An 18,362-nucleotide genomic window follows, 5' to 3' on the forward strand; every position below is an offset into this window, starting at 1 on the left:
CTATGGGCAATTTTAGCATGGCCAATTCACCTTACCTGCACATCTTTGGACTGTGGGAGGAAACCAGAATATCTGGAGGGAACCCGCACGGACATGGAGAGAATGTGCAAACCACACACAGACAGTTGCTTGAGGGTGGAATTGAACCCAGGTCTGACACTGTGAGGCAACAGTGCCAACCACTGTGCCATGTGGCCTGTAACCTACGTCCATTTGGGTAAATTGTTCTAAATATTTAAGAAAATTCCATACACTGGGTTTCTGTTTCTGTGTTATTGATGACAACACCAATTTCTCTACTCCCATTATCTTTTGTACAAAGTACAACTACTGCATCTCCACTTCTACCCCCTCCAAGTTTCTCTTAAAATGTTAAAGCCTGCAATATTTAATTTCCGGTCCTGGTCTTTATGTAATGGAGTCTCAGGAGTTGCTGCTCAGTCTGCTTCTTTGTAACCTAATATCGCCTCCAGTTCCCTTGATGGCCACGGTGTGTATTTTTATATAGACTGTTTAACTTCTAGCTATTTATGTCATGACTGAGGTCAGTCTGTCCATGTGCTCTCCTTGTGTTATGATCCCAGCTGATGTTATTACTGGATAAGTCAGATAAATGGCTAACTGGATTGTATTTTGATTTGTTTTAGTTTTACCAAAGTGGTCTGTCCCTAGAACATAAGCACACAATGCAGCAGTTTTTGTTTAACAATAAAACAAAGGTTTATTAACATAAGAAATGAAATCAAAATAAAATTAACCATCTACTTATAATACTAATTCAATGATTTTCAAACACAGAGGAAAAGTGTATTCCCACTATTCCCAAAATTCCCTTTATAAATTGAAAGAAGAAACATCGATTTTGTTGAGTTCTCCAAATACCACTCAAACAATACTCACACAAGTGTATTTATATCCATCACCTTTAGTAGGTTTATACCACTAAATAAATCTTAAATGTACTCATCTGCAAGTAACCTCGTCAAGATTTTACCCTAACACCTCTAGTCTGGGACAAACATTAACTCTTCACTGTAAGATAACTTTATTAACTATATATCCCGCCCTTTTCAAAAAGACTGATTTATGCAGGAATCCTATTCCAAGGATTTCACAGGACTCCCGAGAACTTAAAAGTGGAACTGAAACCAAAATTCTCCCTCTCTAAGCTTGGTGTTTCCCTTAAGTTTAAAAAGAAATGTTCTAGAAGTATTTACATACCATGCGACCCCATTATTTCTCTTGTTGTGTTACAAAACATCTATGGTAAATGAAGAAGTCTACTAGTGTGTACACAAACCTTTCAAAAAATTGTTTAAAAAATACTGGCAAGTTAAATACTGACAAATATAAAAAAATCTACAGGTTGCTATTTCTAAGATCTGAAATCCATACTTAGACTAAACTATACTAAAGATACACCGAAGTTTATATTGCAATTGTTTATTTAAGCTTGTTCCATTTCTTGAAGGATGAGAGAAAGAAAATATTTGTTTAAAACCTTTTCCACTCCCCTGTTTCCCCTTTCTCTTTTGAATTCTGAACCCAGTTTGATTCAGGTGAAACAAGTTCCATCAGTACAGCTTCTTCCAGTCCCAGTATTAGCACCAGTATTCACAAAAATTAGTCCCTTGTTCCCACGTCAATCCTGTAGCCATATGTTGACTTTTCTGATCTGTCTGAACCTTTGCCAATTTGTACATGACTTGTCCAGTAATCCATAGACTGCCATCCATGGGAGCTTGCTTTTAAATTTAGCTGCAAACCGTGTTGGTAGAACTCTTCTATTGTGTTTTGTTCTGCAGTGGATGATGATAACTGGATTTCCCAACTGTTTCCAGATTATTAGACCATAAGACAAGAGTAGAAATTAGGCCATTCAGCCCACTGAGTTTGCTCTACCATTCAATCATATTTGATAAGTTTCTCAACCCCATTCTCATGCATTCTCCCCACAATCCTTGATTCCTTTGACAATCAAGAACCTATCTATCTCCATCTTAAATATACTCAATGACCTGTCCTCCACAGCCTTATGTGGCATTGAATTCCATAGATTCACTGCTATCTGGCTGAAGAAGTTTCTCCTTATCTCTGATTTCAATGGCCTTCCCATTACTCTAAGGCTACGTCCTCTGGTCCAAGCCTTTCCTAGCAATGGAAGCATCTTATCAGTGACTGCTCTGTCCAGGACAGTAAGTTTCAATTAAAACTCCCTTCATCCTTCTAAACTCTATTGAGTATAGACCCAGAGTCTATATGTTAAGCTTTTCGGTCCTGGGACCATTCTTGTGAACCTCCTCTGAATCTGTTCTTGTGCTGGAAAAGCACAAGAGGTCAGGTAGCATCCGAGGAGCAGGAAAATTGACGTTTCGGGCAAAAGACCTTCATCTGGGATAGAGGCAGGGGGTGGGGGGAGGGGAAATGAGGAAACTGGTGAAGTCCACATTGATGCCCTGGGGTTGAAGAGTTCCGAGGTGGAAGATGAGGCGTTCTTTCTCCAGGCATCGGATGGTGAGGGAGCGGCGGTGGAGGAGGCCCAACACCTGTATGTCCTTGACAGAGTGGGAGGGGGAGTTGAAATGTTGGGCCACGGGACGGTGGGGTTGATTGGTGTGGGTGTCCCAGAGATGTTCCCTAAAGTGCTCTGTGAGGAGGCGTCCAGTCTCCCCAATGTAGAGGAGATCGCATTGGGAGCAACGGATATAATAAATGACATTGGTGGATGTGCAGATGAAACTTGATGGATGTGGAAGGCTCCTTTGGGGCCCTTGGCTGGAGGTGAGGGAGGAGGTGTGAGCACAGGTTTTGCAATTCCTGCGGTGGCAGGAGAGGGTGCCAGGACGGGAGGGTGGGTTGTAGGGAGGTGTGGACCTGACCAGGTAGTCACGGAGGGAATGGTCTTTGCGGAAAACGGATAGGGGTGGGGAGAGATATATATCCCTGGTGTTGGGGTCCGTTTGGAGGTGGCAGAAATGTCGTCGAATGATGTGGTTTAGGCAAAGGTTGGTAGGGTGGAAAGTGAGGACCAGGGTGTTTCTGTCCCTGTTACGGTTGGAGGGGTGGGGTTTGAGGGCGGAGGTGCGGGATGTGGATGAGATGCGTTGGAGGGAAAGTGCTGAGCTGGAAGGTTGGAACTGGGGTAAGGTGGAGGGAGGGGAAATGAGGAAACTGGTGAAATCCACATTGATGCCCTGGGGTTGGGAAGGGAATTGATGCCCACGTGGGAAGGGAAATTGCGATCTCTAAAGAAGGAGACCATCTGGTGAATTCTGTGGTGCAACTGGTCCTCCTGGGAGTAGGTACAGTGGAGGCAGAGGAATTGGGAATACGGGATGGCATTTTTGCAGGAGGTAGGATGGGAAGAGGTGTAATCCAGGTAGCTATGGGAGTCGGTGGGTTCGTAAAAAATGTCAATGTCAATGTCAAGTTGGTCATCATTAATGGAGATGGAGAGGTCCAGGAAGGGGAGGGAGGTGTCAGAGATGGTCCAGGTGAATTTAAGGTTGGGGTCGAATGTGTTGGTGAAGTTGATGAACTGCTCAACATCCTCGCGGGAGCATGAGGTGGCGCCGATGCAGTCATCGATGTAGCAGAGGAAGAGGTGGGGAGTGGTGCTGGTATAACTACGGAGGATGGACTGTTATACGTGGATGACAAAGAGACAGGCATAGCTGGGGCCCATATGTGTGCCTATGGCTACCCATTTGGTCTGGAGGAAGTGGGAGGATTCGAAGGAGAAATTGTTGAGGGTGAGGACCAATTTAGCCAAATGAATGAGTGTGTCAATGGAAGGATACTGTTGGGGACATCGGGAGAGGAAGAAACGGAGGGCTTAGAGACGTTGGGGGCCGGGTAAAAGGAAGTCTTGGAGGGGGTGGAGGGTGTGGGTGGTGTCTTGAACATATGTGGGGAGTTCCTGGTCTAGGGGGGAGTAGGACAGTATTGAGGTAGGTAGAAATGAGTTCGGTGGGGCAGGAGCATGCTGAGACAATGTGTCGGCCCGGGTGGTCAGGCTTGTGGATCTTGGGAAAGAGGTAGAATCGGGCAGTGCGAGGTTCCCGGACTACAAGTTTGGAGACTGTGGGTGGGAGATCTCCTAAGATGATGAGGTTCTGTATGGTCTGGGAGATGATGGTGGTGGGGTCATGGTTGAGGGGGCGGTAGGAGGAGGTGTCTTCGAGTTGACGTCTGGCTTCAGCGGCGTAGAGGTCAGTGCGGCAAACTACCACTGCACCCTCTTTATTAGCTGGTTTGATGGTGACGTTGGGATTGGAGCGGAGGGAGTGGAGGGCTGCGTGTTGTGAGGGTGAGCGGTTGGAGTGGGGAGGTTGAGGCCGTTAATGTCTCGGCGGCAGTTGGAAATGAAGAGATCGAGGGTGGGTAGAAGGCCAGCAGTGGGGGGCCAGGTGGATGGAGTGTGTTGGAGGCGTGTGAAGGGGTCCTTGGAATGTGGGTGGGTGTCCTGAGTGTGAAAGTAAGCTCGGAGATGGAGGCAGCGGAAGAAGTGTTCGGCATCATGATGTGTATTCAATTCATTGATGCGTGGATGGGGGGATAAAGGTAAGGCCTTTCCTGAGGACTGATCATTCGTCCTCAATGAGAGGGAGGTCTGGGGGGATGGTGAAAACTCGGCAGGGCTGGGAGCTAGGACCTGGTGTAGGTGTGGAGCTGGGAGTGGGTGCGGAACCTGTTCCAAGGCCAGTACATCCTTCTTGAGATAAGGGGCCAAACACTGCACACAATACACCAAATATGGTCTGACCACAGCCTTTTTGAGCCTCAGAAGTACACCCGTGCTTTTATATTCAGTCCTCTCAACATAAATGTCAACATTGCATTTGCCTTCCTAATTACTAACTCAACCTGCAAGTTTACCTTCCAGAGAATCCTGGACTAGAACTCCCAAGTCTTTTTGTAGTTCAGACTTCTGAACTTTCTTCCCGTTTTGAAAATAGTTCATGCCTCTATTCTTCTTACCAAAGTGCATGACATCATACATTGCCACATTATATTCAATCTGCCACTTCTTTGCCCAGTTTCCTAACCTGTCAAAATCCTCTGCAGCCTCCCCGCCTCCTCAGTACTACCTGTCCTGCTCCCTATTTTTATGTCATCTACAAACTTAGCCAGAATGCCCTCAGTTCCTTCTTCTAGATCTTTAATGTATAAAGTGAAAAATCATGGTCAACACTGAGCCTTGCAGAACACCACCTGTCGCCTACTGCCATCCTGAGAAAGACCGTTTTATCCCCACTCTCTGCTTTCTACCTGACAGCCAATCTTCTATCCATGGCACGTTGCCTCTAACACATGGGCCCTGATCTTACGCCACAGCCTCGTGTATGGCACATTGTCAAAGGCTTCCTGAAGTCCAGGTAGATGACATCCATTAGCTCTCTTTAGTTTAATCTTATTGTGAATTACTCCAAAACTTCTAGCAGATTTGTCAGACATGACCTCCCCTTGATGAACCTTTGCTGATTTGGATGTGAGCATAAGAGATACAGATCGTAAGTTTGCAGATGACACCAAAATTGGAGCTGTCGTGAACAGTGAAGAAGGTTACCACAGATTACAGCAGGATCTTGATCAGATGGGCCAATGGGCTGAGAAGTGGCAGATGGAGTTTAATTCAGATAAATGCGAGGTGCTGCCTTTTGGGAAAGCAAATCTTAGCAGGACTTACACACTTAATGGTAAGGACCTAGGGAGTGTTGCTCAAGAAAGAGACTTTGGAGTGCAGGTTCATAGCTCTTTGAAAGTGGAGTTGCAGGTAGATAGGATAGTGAAGAAGGCGTTTGGTATGCTTTCCTTTATTGTTCAGAGTATTGAGTACAGGAGTTGGAAGGTCATGTTGCAGCTGTACAGATCGTTGGTTAGGCCACTGTTGGAATATTGCGTTGGAAATATGTTGTGAAACTTGAAAGGGTTCAGAAAAGATTTACAAGGATGTTGCCAGGGTTGGAGGATTTCAGCTATAAGGAGAGGCTGAACAGGCTGGGGCTGTTTTCCCTGGAGCGTCAGAGGCTGAGGGGTGACCTTATAGAGGTTTACAAAATCATGAGGGGCATGGATAGGATAAATAAACAAAGTCTTTTCCCTGGGGTCGGGGAGTCCAGAACTAGAGGGCATAGGTTTAGGGTGAGAGGGGAAAGATATAAAAGGGACCTGAGGGGCAACTTTTTCACACAGAGGGTGGTACGAGTATGGAATGAGCTGCCAGAGGAAGTGGTGGAGGCTGGTACAATTGCAACATTTAAGGGGCATTTGGATGGGTTTATGAAAAGGAAGGGTTTAGAGAGATATGGGCTGGGTGCTGGCAGGTGGGACTAGATTGGGTTGGGATATCTGGTCGACATGGATCGGTTGGACTGATGGGTCTGTTTCCAGTGTGTACGTCTCTATGATTCTCTGCTGACTTTGCCCTATTTTACCAGACATTTCCAAGTATTTGGAAATCTGATGCTTCACAATAGACTCCAAAGTCTTACCCATGACTGAAGTAAGGCTAATCGGCCTGTAATTTTCCGTCTTTTGCCTTATTATCAAACTACCTGACACAGAATAGGTAACATACCCTTCAAAACTGTTTCTTGTGGCTGCAGTGGACATGCATCAGCTCCCTAATTATCGAATCCCATTCACTTACCCCATTGATTTTCAAACAGGGGAAACAATAGAAAAACATAGTTTCTTGGTATATATTCAGGCTGTCTTCCTCTTTGTCTTGCAGATAGTGAGTACATCATTCCTATTTGACAGGACGAGTGTCTGTGTGATCAGTTTCTCAACGTCTTCCTCACCATTGGTGCCATATCAAACACATCCTCCCCTTCTTGAATCTGTGTTTCTTTCTCTGGGATCTGATTGTGTTCTGTAGGCTATGTAAAAATTGTGAATCTACTTCTCTCCTTCAATATATTTTGGAGTTTTTATAACCTGCACTGTTGCAAAATGACTTTATGCCAGAGTTGCTTAGGTAAATGATATTTCTAGTAGCTATGGTATCTTGGGCATTGCTATTGTCCAAAAACTCCTGTTTACTCTCCTGCCATCTCTATTGATGTTCTTCATAATTTCTCTTGCTATGTGCGGCTAGCTTGTTGCACTGCATAGTCTCTTTAAGAGCTGTGCATATATGCATTTTGAAGGAAGTTCTGTATGCGTATAACTTGTTTATTCCTGCACAGTGTGTTTCTGATTACCTAGCGGCAACACACCTGACAGTTTAGAAAAGATGTTGATTTCTAGTCTTTCATATACATTTGTTTATGTAGTCGGTCGGTCTGTGTGTGTCTTTCTTTCTGTTTTTTGTATGTCTGTGATTTCTTTGTTGTCTAGGATTTGCTAGTCATCGCTCCATGATACCACAATGGGTTAAGGAAGAGAGATAGGCTTAGAGAACTATCTCATCTTTTATGTGGATTGAACTCATGCTGTTGGCATTACTAAGCATCAGTACCTAATCAGTGTGCTCAATGCCCCTCCTTGGATGGACTGCTTTTCTTAAAAATAAATTACTGTTACCCACATTAAAACAAAGGAACATCTACTACACACCAATGTACTGTTGTGTGATGTCACTGGGTTGATGGGTTGTTTATCCGAGACAGCTGGATATTACTACACAATCCCATGCTGTTTAGTGTGGTTTAGGTATCTGTTATTTTAGTCTACGCTTTATGCCATATAAAGTCTATTTTAATTTATTTTACACAGTAGCTTGCACTAAGTTCTCAAACACTTCAGAATTTCAAGAACTTCCTGCTTCAAATTAATGCAATAAACTACAAATGTTAAAAACACCAAGGATCATCTCCTTCTTCCCCTCTGCACCAAATTTCGATTTCCACCCAATTATAAATTTCCCATTCAGCAAACAAACAACTTAACATTGCAGTTTGTGGTTACACCATGTACTATAGTTAGCTGTGCAGCTGACTCCCACAGACTGCGGCCTGACCCATAGAGCTGAGTGTTAGTTGTTTTTTTCCTTAATGATCTCACTTTGCTACATGTATTGCTTTCAACCAAAAAGCATTGATAATTGAATCACTTCCCTGCCTTTGAAAGTGCTAATGAGCACATCACAAACTACAGCAAAATCAGTGTTTTTTAACAATTGGGAAATATCACCCAAGCGTTAAGCACACCCAAACAAAGTCTACCAATTACTTTGAATGAGTGCAGTAATCACAGCAGAACGATCCCGGTATGAAAAGCTGATTTTAACCATTGTGAAGGAATTATTCATTGAAGCAAATTTAAATAAGAGGAACAAGTTCTTTTGCCCTGGAATTCTGTCCAGAGAAAAAATATGAAATTATGACTGACTGTTCTTCATGGGAATTGTGCTGAGTGCAGATGGAACATATAGAACATAACATTACAATGCAGTACAGGCCCTTCGGCCCTCGATGTTGTACCGACCTGTGAAACTAATATGAAGCCCATCTAACCTACAATGTTCCATTACCATCCATATGTTTATCCAAAGATCATTTAAGTGCCTTTAAAGTTGGCGGGTCTACTATTGCTGCAAGCAGGGTATTCCATGCCCTTACTAGTCGGAGTAAAGAACCTATCTCTGACATCTATCACCCCTCAATTTAAAGCTATGTCCCCTCATGCTAGCCATTACCATCCGATGAAAAAAGCTCTCATTGTTCACCCTCTCTAATCCTCTGATCATCATGGAGAATGGAAAATGTATTTCCAAGGTAGAAGAAACCTCATTCAAAATAAAGTTTAATTCAATGTTAGTTCCATAATTACAATATTGGAATATAAAATCAAATGCACTTTCTTATTTAAATCAGAACTGAAAATTTCTACAATGCAGAGTATACTTGTTTATGGCCAAAGCTGACACCTAGTGGAAACTTTCATAATCACCTTCCCATCATAAATGTGGCATTTACAGAATAGTGATAATGCAATAAGCATTAATTCACATGCTGTGTGATTGCTTTTATACCAATAGACATCAATTTTGCATAAATTAAAACACTCCTGACCCTGGAGGAACTTCCTAAAGATTACGTATGGGTAGTGCCATATTTTGACACTCAGTTTTTATATTCATTATTTTTGTATGCATGCCATTAAAACAATACTAATACGTGAATAGGGAATTTCAAGAGTAGGGGGCATATTTTTAAGGTGAGAGGAGAAAGCTTTAAAAAAGACATGTGGGCAAATGCTTTACACAGAGGGTGGTTCGCGTGCGGAATGAACTTACTGAGAAAGTGGTGGATACAGGCATAGTTTAAAAGACACTCATAAGTGAATGAATAGGAAAGGTTTAGAGGAATATGGGTCAGGAGCAGGCAGATGGGTCTAATTCAGTTTGGGATTATGTTTGGTATGGACTGGTTGGTCCGAAGGGTCTGTTTCTGTGCTGTATGACTCTATGCCTCTATCTGGATTTTTGCAACAAATGAAAAGATGCTAATTATACTTGCACTTATTCACAGACCTTCTGGCTTTTTCACTTGAACATGCAGTTATCTGAGAGCTAAAACAGCTATTTTCCTCCACATCCTCGAGAATCAGTGTAAACTGGGTAATGAATCTTAATTGATGTATACAGTATAACAAGGAAGAAAAGCCAAATACTGTGGATGGTAGAAACCTGAAATAAACAGAGAAACTTAAGTCTGGTAGTATCTGTGGAGAGAGAAACAGAGTTAATGCTTCTGAGTCTGGTATAACTCTTGTTCAGAACTGCAACTGCAGGTGGGAAGACAAATAGTGAAGATGGCATAAAGATTCTGCAGAGAGACATAGATATTTAAGAGAGTGAACAAAAAATATATAAGGTCAGCAGATAATAGGAAAGACAAATGGAATATTAGCCTTTATTTCAAATAGAATGACACATTAGAAAAATAGGGAAACTCTTCCTAAAACTATACAAGACGCTAGTTAGACCACAATTGGAGTACTGTGAACAGTTTTCGTCCTTTATCTAAGGTAAGATACATTGCCATTGGAGACAGTCCAGAGAAAGTTCATTGATCGATTCTAAGTATGGAAGGACTACCTTATGAGAAAACGTAGAGCAAGTTCGGCCTGTACTCATCGGACTTTAGAAGAATGAGAGGTGATCTTATTGAAGCATTGAAAATCTCAGGGAACTCGACAGGATCGATTGTTGCCTCTTGATGGGAAGTCAAGAAGAAGGGGCATAATTTCAGTGTAATAGGTTACCCATTTAAGACAAGATGAAGAGGACTTTCTTCTCTGAAGGAATTGAATTTTAATTTTACTAAGGAATCAAAGAGTTGGGTGGTTAAGCATATTCAAGGCAGCAAAGCACAGTTGAGGATTACCAGATCAGCTATGATTTCTTGGAATGCAACACAGACTTTTCATAAAATTATAGAATCCCTACAGTGTGGAAGCAGGCCATTTAGCCCAAGTCCACACCAACCTCTCCAAACAGTAACTCACCCAGACCTATTCCCCTATCCTATTAGTCTACATTTATTCCTGACTAATGCACCTAACCTACACATCCCTGACCACTATGGGAAATTTAGCATGGCCAATCCACCTAACCTGTACATCTTTGGATTAAGTGAGGAAACTGGGGTATATGGAGGAAACCCATGCAAAGACAGGGACAATGTGCAAACTCTACACAGTTGCCAGAAGTGAGAATCAAACCCAGGTTCCTGGCATTGTGAGGCAGCAGTGCTAACCACTGAGCCACTAAGCTTTGATGGTCCGAATGGCATACATCTGCTCCTACGTCTTATCGTCTGAATTCAGAGGTGCAATGGGATATTCCCCATTTACCTGAATGAATACAACTGCAAAAGCAATAAAGAAACTCTGTCCTATTCATAACAAAGCAACCTGCTTTATTGGCACCATAACTAACATTTTCAACATTCACTCTCTTCACCACTAATGAATGGAAGCAATAATGTCTACCATCTATGTGATGCAGTGCAACATCTCAACAAGTCCAATTAGATAACATCTTCCAAGTCTGTGACCTATTCCACCTGAAAGGGCAAAGGTCACAAGTACATCAGTCTTACCACTCACCATCCTGTTGTTATGAAGATGTGGATGTACTATACTTTTAAGAGAGTCAAAAGCAACAGAACTACCTGACAAGTGTTCTGAAAAAAAAGTATAATGTAACCTTTTGGTCCAGCAGTTAGGGTAGCTGGTTGCCTGGAGACAAAAACAGATTTGAATTAGGCCAATCAGTTTAAATTATACCCCCCCCGCAAAAAAAAAACAAACTCCAATCCAATTTGAATTTAGTATATTGACAATCTTAAAAAGCCAGTGACAACATTTGATGCTTTGGGGTTTGAGACTGGGGAAAATTGAACAGTTGAGAGGCGAACTGCCAAGCCACCAGCATGTAAAACTGCCTGAAAGAGAGCTCTCTTAAAGGTACCTTTATCGATCAATAACCTGTGAAGCAGAATCCCGAAGAAGAAAAGAACACAGGAATACAGAGCAGAACTGAAAGCTGCCTGGTTTTGAGATAAGAAGAAGTTTTGTTTTGTAAATTTTAATTGAGATTTTTATCAGACCAGTATTGTAGAGGGGAAAGTAAAAGATAGGTTAGAGGAAGGATTTGTAAATAGTTATTAGTTAATTCCTTTCAGTTATTCTTTAAGAATAAAGTTGTTAATTTTTACCTTAAATAGTTCTTGGCTTCTTGAATTTTCACACATGGGATAAATCTTTTCTGTGTTACTGGTTTCAATTAAGCAGGAGGGTTTACCCCATGTCGTAACACTGTATTGTAACTGTATCACTGTTCCTTCACAACTGGGTCAGAATCTTGGAACTCCTTTCCTTATTGTATTGTGAATGCACCTGCACCACATGAACTGCAGTGGTTTGAGGTGTAACTTTTCACCACCCTCTCAAGGACATTTAGGTAAAAAATGGATGGTGAGCAACACCCATATCTCTAAATTGATGTAAAAAAATGGTTTCTGGTATAATTCATAGGTATCTAATGATCAAATGCTGAAAATTCATGACATTTCATATATTTGAATTTTGACTTTCTTCGTGAGGTACAGGTAAAATAAGTCTGGAGGACCAGAACAGTCCAGACAATAATTTGCTGACTCTTTCTTTAATTGTGCATGTGCAGTCACTGAAAGTTGCTTAAATAATTGTGAACATGGATGGATAACCTTGTTGTCACTTTTACTGCACAATCTTGACCTACATAGTCAAGCCTTTCAATCAGTCAAAAATGGCTAACAATTGGTAAATTAATTGACAAATAAATGATTGTATTGAAACGGGGTAATTCTACCAAATTAGACCTCAGTATTGCCAAATATTAAGGATTAATAGCACATTTCTGATATAAAGTGTACAATCATATGAGTTAATAGGTGCAGGTGACACATGGAAGGAATTTGTACCTCTGGTAGCAGAACTGCTGATAGATTACGTTTCTCGATAAATTGGAGGTTAAATCTAACAATTGTGGAAAAGAATCTCGCAGTCATGTAAAAGCAAGTTTGAATAATACAACTATAACTGTACCAAACTTTAAATTGCCGTTACTTTTAACGTTACTAAGCTAACAACAATTCTTTTTCAATCTTCAGCAGCCAGCAGAGTAGCCAACAAAGCAGCCATGATGATGACTCTTCTCGGTTCCTGACTCCATACATACGAGAGGAAAGGTAACTGATAGTTCAAGAGCAATGATTAAATTTAATTACACTGACATCTGTGCACTCAATGGCCTTGGCCAGCAATAGCTGCATCTTCTCTATACTTTATAAAGCAATCATTTACTGTAACCACTTGATGGCAGTACTTGAATTGTATAGATTTTAGTGTCCACAATATCTCTTGAAATTCTGTCATTTTTGAATGTCAAAGGAAATATTAGATGTATTCTTGGTAAGGTCTTAATTTTATTAAAGCATTTTTGTGTTCTTAATTGTTACATTCTTAAAAAATTAGTGTTGCAGTATTTCTTTGGTAATTTCTCTGCACACACTGAGTATAGGTTTATAAGTTACTCATCATTGGATAAATTCACGCAATTTGAATTTTGACATTGAAGTCACTTTAAGTACATGGAAGAAGAAATAACCTGTAATTTTAGAATGATCAATAATTTTTAAAGGTCTTATAATAAAAACAAATTGACAGATATATCAGCTATATGAAAAAAAGTGTGGAATTGGTTGAGGAAGATAAACACACTCCTAATATTTGAAAACTGGTAATTTGCTTTGCTTTTCATTTCACAGTTAGAAAGGACCTTGTCCCTGACCTTGTCCCTGACAAAGTTTAAGTCATTGGTTTGGAAGGTGCTGGGTATCATGCTGGAAGTCAAGGGAGACCAGCTAAAAAGTTGGGCAATGAAATAAGTACCTCAACTGATACCCAGCACCTTCCAAACCAATGACTTAAACTTCCTAGAAGGGCAGGGGTCAGCAAATAAATAGGAACACCACCACCCCCAATTTCCCCTCCAAGTCCTGCATCATCTTGACTTAGAACTATATCACTGTTCTGTCAATGTTACTGGGTCACAATCCTAGATCTCTCTTTGTAACCCTAAGATCTGCAGTATTTGAAGAAAACAGGTCACCACCAGCTTTGCCAGAGCAAGTAGAGATGGGCAGTAAATGCTGGCCAATAAATCAAACCCCTGTAGAGTCATGGTGTCATATAGCACAGAAACAGACTCTTCAGTCGAACTCTTCCATGCTGACTAATTTTCTCAAATTAAACAGTCCTACTTGCCTGCCTTTGGCCCATATTCTTCTAAACCTTTCATATTTATGTACCTATTCAGTTGTCTTCTAAACGTTGTGACTATACCTGCATCCATCACTTTCCTGAGCAATTCATTCCATGTATAACCACCCCTTTGTGTGAAAACATCGCCCCTCAGGTCCCTTTTAAATCTTTCTCCTCTCACCTTAAAAATATGCCTCCTAATTTTGCACTCCCCCACCCTAGGGAAAATACCTTTGCTATTCACCTTATCTGTGTCCCTCAAGATTTTCTATACCTCAGTGAGGTCACCTCTCAACCCCCTATGCTCCAGTGAAAAAAGTCCTAGCTTATCCAGCCTCTCCTTATAACTCAACCCTCCAGTCCCAGCAACATCCTGGTTCTTTTTTTCTGAACCCTCTCCAATTTAATAATACCTTTCTTATAGCATGGAGACCAGAACTATACAGAAGTGCCTCTCCCCCACCCAATACCCTGTCCAACATCAACATGACGTCCTTACTCCCTTACTCAGTGATCTAAGCAGTGACGTCAAACATGCCAAATGCCTTGTTAACCACTCTGTCTACATGAATATAATGTCTGACAGTCATTGTACTGAAGGAAGGTGAGGTTATCATTTTATAAATGCACCCACTTTTGATTGAGAAAAATACAAAGTTTCATTAAATAGTTGTGCAAATCTGAACATTATAATTTGTCTCCTGGTTCACCAGTCACAAATACATAGATGATCACTTTATAGACCTTTGAAATAAAGCACAAATTATGTTGTACTTTCTTATATTTTCTGCCCTAATGGTTTCTGCCTAAATCAAATAGACTGTGTTTAAGATATTTGCCATTTTGATATAACTCATCCTTTCAGCTGTAGAATATTGTTGACAAGGGTTTGATAAGCACTTTGAAAGTTATAAGTTTTGATTTTAAAAAAGTTGCACTGCTCTTACTTCTCCTGCAATGTCCTATGGATGTCAGCATCACACCAAGTCACCTTCTTCTATCAAGCATTTCATCAGATTGTCTTCTCAGAACAATATCTCAGTAAATTCTAACCAGTGTACATTGATGTTCATTGGTATTTCTCACCCATTTTCAAAATCCTGCTAGTTACAATTGACCAGGCACTGAACTAGACCAGCCATATACACAATGTGGCTTCAAAAGCAGGTCAGAAGCTCCCAGTTGATTATCCAGATGTTTAAAACTATTTTAACTCTTCTGTTTGAAGAGATACCATTGCTTCAGAAGCTGAATTTTAAAATGCTTACAGTATCTCACAGTGCTGACAAGATATGTGCACAGAGCATTGTACGAAGCTGCAGTATTGTTATTTGAATTTCACAATAAATATTATTCGCAGTAAACTTAAAACAGTTTTATTTTCAAAAACATGACAAAAGAAAACACTGCTTTGTATATTGGAGGAGTAGAAAAGCCACACGGCCTGTTGGCATTTCCTTTGAGTTTTTCAATGAAGTCAGTGGTTCTTTCAAAGTTTTTTGATAATAGGTGGCAAAACCTATTTATGTTTCAAGAGCTCCACAAAGTTTTAAAGCTTTTTGGTAACTTTTATGTTTATACCAGTTGTCGAAAATTACATCATACATTTAGTCAGTGACTGTGGTAACCTGTAAACAGAACCTTGAAACTACTTTCTCGCAGATTTTTCTGTCTTTTTAATTAAATTTTGTTAAGCTTTTATTATTATGAAATTAGATTATCTGTTCATCATCAGTTTAGTGTTTGTAGGAATATGATATTTGGACATTAGTTGCTGTGTTTCTGGCATTAGAACAGTGATTACACTTCAGCTACACTGTAGGCATGCCCACAGTGCTGTTCATGAGAAAGTGTCAAGACTTTAGCACTGGGATAGTGAAGGAATGGTGATATGTTTCCAAATCAGAATGGTGAGTGGCTTGGACAGAACTTGTAGGTTATGGTGTTTACATGTATTTACTGCTCTTGTCCTTTGAGATTGTAATGGCTGTCTGTATGGAAGGTGCAAAGGTGAATTTCTGCAGGGCATCTTATAAGCCGCTACTCTGTGTAAGTGGTGAAGAGAGTGAACAGCTGTGAATGTCGTGCCAGTTAAGCAGTCTGCTTTGCCCTGGATGGTGTCAAGCTTTTTGAATGTTGTGGAGCTGCACTCATCCAGGCAAGTGGGGGAATATTCTGTCACACTCCTGATTGATGCCTTGTAGATGGTGAGCAGGCTTTTGGAGTTCAGGAATTAGGAGGTGAGTTCACTGCAGCATTCCTAGCCTCTGACCTGCTCTTGAAGGCACAGCGTGCATATGGCTGGTCCAGTTCACTGTCTGGTCAATTGTGACTTTCGGGAATTTGAGAGTGAGTGATTTATTTCGAGAAATGCCAATGAATATCGATTTACATTGGTTAGATTCTCATTTGTCAAGGTGGTCATTATCTGGCACTTAAGGCATTTGCCAATTGTCCACAAGCCTGGATATTATCTGAGTTTTGCTGAATTTGGACATGGATTGCTTCTGGATTTGAGGAGTAGTAAGTGGTGCTAAACATCATGCAATCATCAGGGAAGATCCTCATTTCCTTCCTTTATGATGGAGAGAAGCCACTGTTAATACATTGGAAGATAGTTGGACCTTGGGATATCTCAGAGCAATGTCCTGCAGTGATGTCCTGGAGCTGAGATGGCTGACTGCAACAACCACAAGTACCTTGCATTTTGCTAAATATGATACCAACTAGCGGTAAGTTTTCCCCTGATTCTCAGTTGGTTTTGCTTAGACTCCTTGACGTCACACTTGGTGAAATGGCATGATGTCAAGGGCGGTCATTCTCACCTCACCTCTGGAATTCAACTTTTTTTTGTTGATGTTTGAAACATTGCTTGAGTGGCCCTTACAGAATCTAAACCAATCAAAAGGTAGATGGTGAGCCAAAGAAGATGATTTTGGGAATAGCTTTGGTTCAGTTGAGCATTTTTGCATGTGTGTGCATACAAACCTTGCTCCAGAGATTTCAGCTGATAATCTGTTTCCTGAATTCAGTACTGAGACAGTGTTATAGTCTGGGAGGCGTCAACCACAGCAGCGTGGTCCAGAATGCTGTTCAAGTGGGGGAGTGAAGGGAAGTATGGTACTAATAGCGGATAGCAGAGGGAGGGGAGTAGATACTGGTCACTGTAGCAAAAGCTAGTAAAATTGGAGAGCCCTGTAGGCTGTGTTGCCTACCTGGTACCAATGCTCAGGACATCTTGTCTGAACTGTAGAGATGCTTGGAGTAGAAGGGGAAGAATCCAGTTAACATGATCAACATAGGTACCAATGACATAAATTACACTAGGAAACTGGTTCTGCTGAAGGATTACGAGCAGCTTGGGTTCAATTCAAATACAGAATTACAAAGGTAATTATTTCTATGTTATGACCTGAGCCAGATTCAGATTGATTTAGGACAAATAAGATCAAAGAGGCAAATGTATGGCTCAAAAATTGTTTTGAGAGGACTGGATTTCAATTAATGGGGCACCAGTGCTGGGAAGGAGAGAGCTGATCCGATGGAATAGGTTTCATTTGAACCATGCTGGTTATACATTATAACTAGAGTTTTGCATGAGGTTTTAAACTAATTACTTAGGTATGAGGGAGTCCTGTGCTTTGTTTCTCTACATCATTTCTCAACAATTTAGAAACTTTTCTCATTTGCTTTGCATAAAAGTTAGCTTTAGAGGGATGGCAGTGAAGGCAGTGCAATGTTCCTCCTGCAACATGTATGAGGTGAGGGATGCCATCGACGTCCCTGCCGATTACACTTGCAGGAAGTGCACCCATCTCCAGCTCCTCCAAGACCGTGTTAGGGAACTGGAGCTGGAGTTGGATGAACTTCGGATCATTCGGGAGGCAGAGGGGGTCATAGATCAGAGTTATAGGGAAGTAGTAACTCCAAAGATGGCAGATAGATGGGTGACAGTGAGGGGGACTGGGAGGAAGCAGCCAGTGCAGGGTCCCCCTGCGGCCATTCCCCTCAAGAACAAGTATACCGTTTTGGATACTTGTGGGGGGGATGACTTACCAGGGGTAAGTAACGGGGCTCAGGTCTCTGGCACGGAACCTGTCCCCGTTACTCAGAAGGGAAGGATGAAGAAGAGCAGAGCAGTAGTAATTGGGGACTCGATAGTCCGTGGCACAGATAGGCGGTTTTGTGGGAACGAGAGACTCACGTTTGGTATGTTGCCTCCCAGGTGCAAGGGTACGTGACGTCTCTGATCGTGTTTTCCGGGTCCTGGAGGGGGAGGGGGAGCAACCCGAAGTCGTGGTCCACATGGGCACCAACGACATAGGTAGGAGGAGTGCCGAGGATGTTAGACAGGCTTTCAGGAAGCTAGGTTGGAAGCTCAGAGTTAGAACGAACAGAGTTGTTGTCTCTGGTTTGTTACCCGTGCCACGTGATAGAGATTCAAGGAATAGGGAAAGAGAACACTTAAATGCGTGGCTACAGGAATGGTGCAGGAGGGAGGGATTCCGGTTTTTGGATAACTGGGGTTCTTCCTGGGGACGGTGGGACCTCTATAAACAGGATGGTCTACACCTGAAACTGAGGGGCACCAGTATCCTTGG

At 41.7% G+C, this 18,362-nt stretch overlaps 1 protein-coding gene across 5 annotated transcripts in view; it reads left to right on the forward strand.

Annotated features, from left to right (window-relative positions):
- Positions 1–18,362, forward strand: part of LOC122540691 (protein Aster-B-like) — a 640,121-nt gene that overhangs the window by 279,183 nt on the left and 342,576 nt on the right. For 4 of the 5 annotated variants that reach the window (XM_043676778.1, XM_043676776.1, XM_043676777.1 and 1 more), the window contains one exon: positions 12,609–12,686. The exons of the other annotated variant lie outside the window; for it this stretch is intronic. In XM_043676778.1, coding sequence (XP_043532713.1) covers positions 12,609–12,686 — 78 coding nt within the window. The remainder of the gene's footprint in view (positions 1–12,608; positions 12,687–18,362) is intronic. 5 annotated transcript variants of the gene reach the window in all.

The sequence above is a fragment of the Chiloscyllium plagiosum genome, chromosome 35 (genome assembly GCF_004010195.1).
Source record: "Chiloscyllium plagiosum isolate BGI_BamShark_2017 chromosome 35, ASM401019v2, whole genome shotgun sequence".
NCBI classification, from domain to species: domain Eukaryota; kingdom Metazoa; phylum Chordata; class Chondrichthyes; order Orectolobiformes; family Hemiscylliidae; genus Chiloscyllium; species Chiloscyllium plagiosum.